At 39.7% G+C, this 10,061-nt stretch overlaps 1 protein-coding gene across 4 annotated transcripts in view; it reads right to left on the minus strand.

The window, feature by feature from the left end:
- Positions 1-9,867, minus strand: part of Kiaa0586 (KIAA0586 ortholog) — a 130,227-nt gene extending 120,360 nt beyond the window's left edge. For all 4 annotated transcript variants that reach the window (XM_070032601.1, XM_070032610.1, XM_070032592.1 and 1 more), the window contains exons 1-4: positions 9,059-9,867; positions 7,821-7,888; positions 5,545-5,614; positions 3,759-3,828 (exon numbers count right to left, since the gene is read on the minus strand). In XM_070032601.1, the coding sequence (XP_069888702.1) occupies positions 3,759-3,828; positions 5,545-5,614; positions 7,821-7,888; positions 9,059-9,257 (407 nt within the window). In that variant the 5' untranslated portion in view covers positions 9,258-9,867. The remainder of the gene's footprint in view (positions 1-3,758; positions 3,829-5,544; positions 5,615-7,820; positions 7,889-9,058) is intronic.
- Between the last annotated feature and the right edge of the window lie 194 nt (positions 9,868-10,061).

Below are 10,061 nucleotides of genomic sequence, written 5' to 3' on the forward strand. Positions count from 1 at the left end.
ACTAGCCTTGAGGGCAAATGCATAGGGACAGTGCCAGGAGCGCGCGCGCGCGCACGCACGCACGCACGCACGCACGCACGCACGCACGCACGCACGCACGCACGCACGCACGCACGCACGCACGCACGCACGCACGCACACACGCACGCACGCACACACGCACACACGCACACACGCACACACGCACACACACACACACACACACACACGCACACACACACACACACACACAGAGCAACAACAAACAAAAAAGATTCCTAAAAGCTCCATAACTACTTTGTTTCCTAGGCTAAGTAGTCCAGGCCTCTTCCAATTCGTGTTTTTACCTCACTACAAGAACATTATTAAGAAGTGAACACTTGGGGTGGGAAGGTGGATCAGTGTTAGAGTGCTTGCTTGCCTTCCATGCATGAGGCCCTGGTTGTGATTCCTCAGCAACATATAAGCAGAAAAGCTGGAAGTGGTGCTGTGGCTCAAGTGGTAGAGTGTTAGCCTTGAGCTGGAGAGCTGAGGGACAGCACCCAGGCCCAGAGTTCAGGCCCCACGACCAACAAAAAAAAAATAATAATAATAACACTTAAACATTTAAAAAATGTTTAAATTATTTGCCATTAAAGTTCAAATGGATAAACTACTTGCTCTAGATATTCTGGCCAGACTATCCATTTCTCAAAGGCTCTAGTCTATCTCACTATTATAGCTTCACAGCACATTATATTAAACAGAACAAGTTCTTCTTCCATCACTTCATTTCTGTCACATCTACAGTTAAGGTTACATATACATAAAATACACATAGTTGAGATTAGCAAAGATAATGCTGGAAACAATTTCACATACTCTAGAAAAATACAATGTATATGCAGACACACACAACACACACATATACATTCTTAACTCTATATTCATTAAGATAAATTTAAAACTACTTTGCCAATTGGTCTGGGAATGTTGCTTAAAGGTAGAGAGCTTTCCTACTGATCAAAAAAAAACAAAAACAAAAAAAACACCGACAATAAAAAAAAACTACTTTGCCAAATTCCAATTCACCACTATTCTTACCACCCACTCCCTCAATCAAAGTTTACTATAGCACAACTTACAAGGTAATTTTATTTTAGAGACAGGATATTGTTATGCCAACTACGTTTGCTTTGAATCCCTGGGCTCAAATGATCCTTCTGCATCAGTCTCCCAAGTAGCTGGGACCATGTACACTATTGCACTCATCTTCCTAAGGTAAGTGTAGACAGATTAAGATTTTTATAGTACTCCATTTTCCCACCAAGAACACCCTAAGTCTCTTAATGCATCCTAACTTTAGTCTGCTTCTTTGGCAAGTTTATACATTTTTTTTTTTTCTTTTTTTGCCGGTCATGGGGCCTGAACTCTGGGCCTGGGCGCTGTCCCTCAGCTCTTCAGCTCAAGGCTAGCACTCTACCACTTGAGCCACAGCGCCACTTCCAGCTTTTTTTTTCTGCTTATGTGATACTTGAGGAACCGAACCCAGGGCCTCATGCATGCAAGGCAAGCAATCTATCATTGAGCCACCTTCTCAGCCCAAGTTTATAGATTTCTGATTATGAATAGTCCTAACTTTTTTTGGTGATAAGTTGCTGTGATATTCTTAAAGTTTTATTATTAGATAATATACTGATTATCTACCTTCCCAAACTTTATGGAAAAATTTCTGAATTAGTGATATTGAATGTCCTAAGTGTAGGATATTTTCTACACATAATAACCTTGCTTCTCCTCTCTCAATATTTATGATTCCATTTTCTTATCTAACTGCTACAGTTAAGACTTCCAAATTAGTTTTGAAAAAAATGGCTATTTTGTCATGTTAAATACCACATTATGAAACTGTAACCCCTCTGTACATCACTTGCATAATAACAATTATTTTTAATTTTTAAATAAGAAACTCACATTGACTAGTTTGAAATAAATATTTTATTTCATGGTAATAATCTATTATTCTATATTAATTTTAAAGAGGGGTAGGTGGTCAGTGGGAATAGTTAGGAGAGTAAGAAGTGAATATGAAATCATTAAATGGTTGATTTGTTAAATGTTGGTCACATATACTTTCACACTTGATCCAAGGATAGAAATTTATTAACAGTTCAGGAATTATTAATGAAGCAGTGGCTGTGGAGTAGACTGCCTGGGCCTCAATTGTAAAGTGGGAACATTACTAGACATGCTAGCCTTTTATACAGGTTAAGGAAGAATAAGCAAGAAGGACTGATGCAAGGAGCACAGTAAGCGCTATACTAGAATTTGTGATTATCACTTTAAAATATTGCTACTTTCCTGGGCTAAATTATACTTGATCATTGTGCATAGATCTTTCAATATATGTAACAATATCTGTAGCTAATAATTTAAGATAAAACATAAATACAATTATATCTTTAACGCTCTGAAAAATATTAGATTTAATTATTTTATTCCAAGAACTTAAAAAAAAAACTAATAAAGCCAGGAGCCGGTGGCTTATGCCCATAAGCCTAGCTACTCAGGAGGCTGACATCTAAAGATCATGGTTCAAATCCAGCCCAAGCAGGAATGTCTGTGAGACTTATCTCCAATTAACCACCAGAAAACCAGAAGCAGCACTATGGCTCAAATGGTAGAGTGCTTGCCTTGAGCTAAATTGTTGAGGGACAGAACTCAGGCCCAGCATTCAAGCCCCACAACCAACAACAACAAAAGACACACAAAAAAATTAATAATATAAACAAAAATACCTCGGAAGATAACCCAATTACCAAAGCCTAAAATTAATTATCTCATAAAATACATGAGAAGTGTTCATTGATTTTCTTTGTGCTGAAGCAGAATATTACATAAATATAATCTAGTTCTTGAAAAATGTCAAGTACTCAAAATAAATATATGTAAATATTTATATATGTACGTATATGCATTTACACACACACAAAACTATAATGAAGGAGGTATGAGGAAGTAATTTAAGAGCTAAATCCTACCACAGTAGGATAAGGACATTTTACATTCAATAAATAAAAAATAGTTTAAGGGGAGGGAGGTAGAGAGTGTGAATCTGGGGGTGAAATTGCTTGGAATACAGTATAAACGTGTGGAGATGTAACAATAAAAACTCTCCCTGTATAACTAATATAAGCCAAGTGTTTAAAAGGAGTAAGGAAGAATAAAGTCCTTCCCCCAAAAAAAGAAACTAAAAAAATAGTAATATAGGTATATTACTTATAAACTCCCTCTCAGAAGAAATAAAAGAATTAAAAGTGCCTATCTTTGGGGAGCATATCTGGTAGTTAAGGAATGGTGGTTTTCAGTTACAAGTTTTTCATACTATATGACTTTTTAAAATGACTTATGTTTACTAATTTCATTAAAGATTATTTTGTACAAACACACATACACATATACTAGAAATTCTACAAAACTTGGATGGTGACAGATTGTTTTCATAGGTTGTGAGTGTTCTATGAGTTATATATTCTGTAAAATTGAGATAATAATGGAATCTATTCCATCATATTTTGTGTTAGACAAATTAATGCAGTGTATTCCCAGAACAGAACTTTTGTAACACTTGTTGCCACTGAGCACCTTCAGGTATGTGCAGCACCATGAGAAATGATTTATATATATTACCACACATTGTATCATGTAGAGACAACAAACGGTTCCTGTGTGCAAAGTACAAATGAGGCTGACTTTAAGCACAATGTGTGATCCCACTATTTTCTGTTAATAAAACTTACTTTTGCTTTAGAACTGTTCTTAGAGCATCTTTTTGTCCCACTGTGTACTGAGAAATAAAGATGTCATTTGCTGCAAAATCAAAACATAATTATTTCAGATTCCCGAAAATAAATTATAATATGCTACTCCAAATTGTCAACTTTGTAAAGTAAGAGAATAACTAGGAATTTAGTATCCCTCAATTTTAAAAAAAAGTCAAGGAAGATCAGAGGATCACAGTTCAAAGGCAGCCCAGGCAAAAAAGTTCCTGTGATACTCTTCAATTAATCACCTAAAAACCTTATGTGGGCCTGTGGCTCAAGTGCTAGAGTTCTAGCCTTGAGCACAAAGAAGCTCAGGGACAGCACCAAGGCCCTGAGTTCAAGCCTGACAACCAACAGAAAAAAAAAAGGCAAGGAATAAATTAATAAAATTACAGTCTTAGCCAATAAAAATATATACTCATAAACAGTAGAAATTAAATACAATTTTAAAAATCTTTTTTTTTTTGGTCATGGATCTTGAACTCTGGGCCTGGATACTGTCCCTGAGCTCTTCAGCTCAAGGCTAGCACTCTACCACTTGAGCCATAGCACTTCCGGTTTTCTGGAGATAAGAGTCTTACAGGGGCTGGGAAGGTGGCTCAGTGGTTGTTTGCCTTGTATGCATGAGGCCCTGGGTTCGATTCCTCAGCACCACATAAGCAAAAAGAAAAAAGCCGGAAGTGGTGCTGTGGCTCAAGTGGTAGAGCGCTAGCCTTGAGCTGAAGAGCTCAGGAACAGCTCCTAAGCCCAGAGTTCAGGCCCCACGACCGGACCCCGACCCCTTCCCCCCCCCCCAAAAAAAAAAGAGAGTCTTACAGACTTTCTTGGCCGGGCTGGCTTTGAACTGCAATCCTCAGATCTCAGCCGCCTGAGTAGCTAGGATTACAGGCTTGAGCCTGTAAGTAAGCACCCGGCTTACTTTAAAAAATCTTGAGGGTGCATTAGGGGCACATACCTATAATCTCAACATTTAGTAGGCTAGGATTGGGAGACCTAAAGTTCAAATTCAGCTTGGCTACAGAGTAAAACATTCTCTCAGACACTATCTTAAAAAAAATAATAATGGATGCCCCATGACCGACAAAAACAAAAAGAAAAAAAAAAAAAGAAAGAAAAATAATAATGGAAACAAAACAAAACCTGACGCTAGGTGCCAGTGGCTTGAGGCTGATATTTGAGGATCGATGTTCAGAACCAACCTAGTAGACAAATTCAAGAGACCTTTATCTCTAGCTAACCACCAAAAAGCCAGAACTGGAGACAAGTCTCAAGTGGTAAAGCACCAGACATGACTAAAAAAGCCAAGCTAGAAAGAGATGTCCTGAGTTCAAGCCTCAGTATTGGCACACACACATTAAAAAATAAAAAATAAAACCCTTACCAAACACTTTAGAAAAAACCATTCAAAATAAAAAAAACACAAATTTCTTAAAAATTTGTGAATGAATAAAACTTGGAGCTTGAACTCAGGGCCTAGGCACTATCCTTGAGCTTTTTGGTGCTCAAGGCTAGCTAGCATCCTACCACTTTGAGCCACAGTGACACTTTCTGTTTTTTGGTCATTAACTGGAGAGAAGAGTCTCATGAATTTTCCTGTTCAGGCTGACTTCAAAACTCAATTCTCAGATCTTAGCCTTCTGAGTAGTTTAGGATTACAGGCATGAGCTGCCAGCACCTGGATGAATAAAACTTTTCAGAGGGACTTTTAAAATCTATTGAAAGAAAATCAAATCAAACAAATAAATGAATTTTATTCTTTTACCGTTTTGTCTGTTGTTCTCTTCTGTTTGATCCAAAGGTAGCCCATGCACCACAATATCTTTGGAAAAACCCTTTGGGATATGAAAGGAAAAAGAGAGAAACTACATAAGTATTTATGATTACAAGTACCATCAAATACCATTTGCTAGTCATGTGAATATAGTGTTCTGAGAGGTAGGGGTATGCTTTATATCTTTCATAACTAGACAATGCTTATTGCCTTGAAGCTACTCAAGGATTAGTTCAATGAGTACAGTACAGTCAGATGAATGAATAAACAAGTAAACAAACATGATGCTGAAATTCAGACTCAAATCTCAGTTTGATACTTACTGTGCCTTAAGCAGAACAAATCATTTAGTACTTAATAATTCAGTTGTTTTACTTAAATGTGAAAATCTGACTCAAATGAAGTGGATAAGGATGGTCAATAAGTTGTCATAACACTGCATGTTAATCATAGCACTCTTTGTTATTGAATTAATATGTGGTCTCAAAAGGTTTGTTTTTTTACTTTTGTCAGTTGTGGGGCTTGAACTCTGGGTCTAGACACTGTCCCTCAGCTCTTCAGCTCAAGACAAGTGACCTACCACTTGAGCCACAGCACTACTTCCGGTTTTTCTAGTGGTTTATTGGAGATAAGAGTCTCACGGCCTTTCCTGCCCTGGCTAGCTTTGAACCGCAATCCTCAGATCTCAACCTCCTGAGTAGCTAGGATTACAGGCATGAGCCACCAGCCCCTGGGAAAAGGTTTCTTTTTATAGTAACACCTACTAGCAAACAGTTTTTACTCCTGTATACAATCTAGACTTCAACTTGAAGATTCTATTCATTGCTGACGCACTACAACTTTTATCATACTACAGTCATTCAGTGTTGCTTTTTACTCTTTCTTTTTTTTTCTTTTTGTCGGTCGTGGGGCTTGAACTCTGGACCTGGGCACTGTCCCTGCACTCTTCAGCTCAAGGTGAGTACTCTACCATTTGAGCTACAGCGCCACTTCTGGTTTTCTGGTGGTTTATTGGCGATAAGAGTTTCACAGACTTTCCTACCAGGGCTGGCTTTGAACTGCAATCCTCAGATCTCAGCCTCCTGAGTAGCTAGGATTACAGGTGTGAGCCACCAGCGCCAGCTCTTTCTTTCTTTCCTCTTTTTTTTTTGGTCGGTCCTGGGGCTTGAACTCTGGGCCTGGACACTGTCCCTCAGCTCTTCAGCTCAAGGCAAGCATTCTACCACTTGAGCCACAGCGCCACTTCTAGTTTTTCTGGTGGTTTATAGGAGATAAAAAGTCTTCCAGACTTTTCTGCCCAGGCTGGCTTTGAACCATGATCCTCAGATCTCAGCCTCCTGAGTAGCTAGGATTACAGGCGTGAGCCATTAGTGCCAGGCTGGTGAAAAAAAGAGTCATAAGAGAAATTTCTTCAAGAGTGTCTATTGATGACAGGATGACAACTTTCTTTACAAAAAAAAAAAGCCAGTCTGGGAATGTGGCTTAGTGATAAAGAGTGCTTGCCTAACATGCATGAAACCCTGGGTTTGATTTCTCAATACCAAATAAACAGAAAAAGCCAGAAGTGGTGTTGTGGCTCAAGTGGTAGAGTGCTAGCCTTGAGCAAAAGAAGCTCATAGACAGTGCCCAGGCCCTGAGTTCAAGCCCTAGGATTAGCAATAACAACAACAAAAAGGCCAATGAGTTGGACACTAGTGGCTCACTTCTGTAATCCTACCTACCAGGAGGCTGAGATCTGAGGATCATGGTTTGAAGCCAGTCTGGGCAGACAAATTCAAGATACTCTTCTGAGTAATTAACCGGCAAAAAGGCAGAGATATGGCTCAACTGATAAAGCTAAGGAAGAGCTCAAGGATTTGAGTTCAAGCCTCACTATGAAAACACACACACACACACACATACACACACACACACACACACACACTAGCAAAACAGTTATATTTAATGGTGCAATCACTATTCAAGTCACAGTGGTAGTATCTAAAACATTTCTCTTTATATGCAGTATCTAAGCAAAATGAATAAACTTCTCACTTATTGATATATTACTAATCAAACATACTTTCAGAATACCTTACTTGATAACACTGAAAATTTTAGCATGATTAACATGCTTCAAAATCCTTTTGCACCACTGAGGGCATGGTTCAAGGAGTAGAATAGCTGCATAGCAATCACAAGGGCCTGAAATAAACCCCAGTAATGAAAAAAATAAAACACATGAGTGAATAAATAATGTCTATGTTTTAAAAAATTACTTTGCTTACGTTTTCTGATCCAGTGGGATTTTCTAACAGATGCTGGTGATTTCTTTCAGAAGTTAAATCTGATGTACCTAAGAAAACATAGGAATAAATCTGAGTAGTCTTTAAAACTAGATTTTTTTGTATAGAACCTATATAGGCATAATTTAAGAATTATATAAGCATGATTCCAAACTTCCACATTAATTTGAGATCCAAATTGGAAATCATTTGGCATGCAAAAGAAATTGAGTAGGGGATGTGAAAGGGGTAAGTATAGACAATTAAAGGACATAAATACGTTTTAAAATATTTCAGTTCCATGTGGACAAAGGGATTTATCAGAGACAAACTATAGATACGATGTAAAAGCCTGATTTAACATTTGCTATGATGTTGCTACTTTATCTCAAAAGAAGCAGCATTCTGAAGCATTTGTTGTTCTGTACATATATTCACTAATATGAACCTTACCATAACTAGTACAATTTACAGTAAAGGGGTAAAGTATATCTTATCTTCATTTTCACTGAATTAAAGACAGGATAAGTAAATAGAAATATAGACGTCATCAAATGACTTAAATAGTGCTTTTCAGTCATGCCAATCTAGATAGGACTATCCAAAAAGAAGGCAGATTGGGGCTCCAGTGGCTCACAACTGAAGAGGCTGAGATCTGAGGCTAGAAGTTTGAAGCGGGACTGAGCAGACAAATCCCAGAGACTCTTATCTCCAATTAACCAGCAAAAAGCCAGAAGCAGAGGCGTGGCTCAAAGGGTAGAGCGCCAACCTTGTGAAAAAGCCAAGCCAAAAAAAAAAAAAAAGAAAAAGCCAAGCAAGAGCTTGAAGCACTTAGTACAAGCATCAATACTGGCATGATATACACACACACAGACAAACACACACCACTTGAAACAACAAAAATAATTTGTTAAAAGCTCTGCTGGGTAAAATTAAACACATAATACAAAGGTATCCATCATAGATGAAAACATAAAATGCAAACAAAAACATTCAAAGGAAAGTATAGTAGGAAATCTGAAAGCTTCATTCATTCTATCCATTCAAACATTTTGTAGACTGCCTGGTCATTTTTCCAGGGAAGAGGGCCACTTTTCACAAATCTGTATGAGACATGCTTGAAAATTTGGTTATTAATAATCCTCAAAAATTTTAAGGAAGGGAGGGAGAAAGACAGGAGTGAATTTAATATTTACAAAAGTGAAACTGAATGAGAAACTACAGAACATGGAATCACGTACCACATAAGGTTCCATTTAAGGTAGTCTCCATTCGAATGGGAAGATGTTTATTTGTAGTCAAGGCTGGAGGCACACGGGGCAACTCATCTTGCACCAAAGCTAAATGACCTCTCCGACTTGGAGAAACGACCTCACGAAGCTTCCTCGCCGGCATCTTAACCATTTTTTTCTTTTCTAAGCTACACTCAGAGCCTTTCATATTGTTGATACCCCAAGTAATTGCACAGGTCCGAAAGAAGACTTTCTTGCAGGTTCCTTAGGACAAAGTTTTCATCTCTTTGCGGCCCAACGGAGAAGAATGGAGGGATGGGGGGCCAAATGATGAAGAATGCGCGGATTCCCAGTGATCAGGAGACACGGTCGTTACACTTATCTTTGTTTAAATGTCTACGGGAGTCCCCTGGAATTTTACACTGTGCGAGTTCACCCAGGTTCAAGGCGGTTAGCGGCGCCTACTTTCCCCACCTGTTCCACGGAGCGTACGCACGGGCGACGGTGCCCAGAGAACCGACGTCGAAGCGAACGGTGCCGGGCGGCGGGCGCCAGCCAGCCCTGCGGGCGAGGCCGACGCCGGCGGACAGGGCGAGCCCGGCGGGCCAAACCGAAAGCCGCGGCTTTTGTGTTTTTTAATATCCCACCCAAGCAGCTGAGTCGGTTGCTGTTGTTGTTTTTTCCACCCACAAACCCTTACACACGCGCCCGGCTGCACGGGTCGAACACCCAAGTCGGCTCCGCCGCGTCCCCAGGAAGTCCGGCCACCGCGCCGTCCCCAGTTCGATTTGACAACAGCTTCGGTTGCCCGCAGTTCAACACCCACTGCTCCCCCCCCCCGCCCCCGCCCCACACGGCCCGCCCTTAGGACGCAGCGCGCATGCGCGCCGAGAAAACCATACTTCCTGGCGCCCTTCTATCCCTCTCCGGGTGGAAACAAACTCGGGAGGTCAGAGACAATTAACTGTCAGTTGTTTTTTTTTAAAGGCAGCGCATCACGCCCCAAAACTTA

Source organism: Dipodomys merriami, unplaced genomic scaffold (genome assembly GCF_024711535.1).
Source record: "Dipodomys merriami isolate MVZ:Mamm:240054 unplaced genomic scaffold, mDipMer1.0.p SCAF_1, whole genome shotgun sequence".
In the NCBI taxonomy this organism is placed as follows: domain Eukaryota; kingdom Metazoa; phylum Chordata; class Mammalia; order Rodentia; family Heteromyidae; genus Dipodomys; species Dipodomys merriami.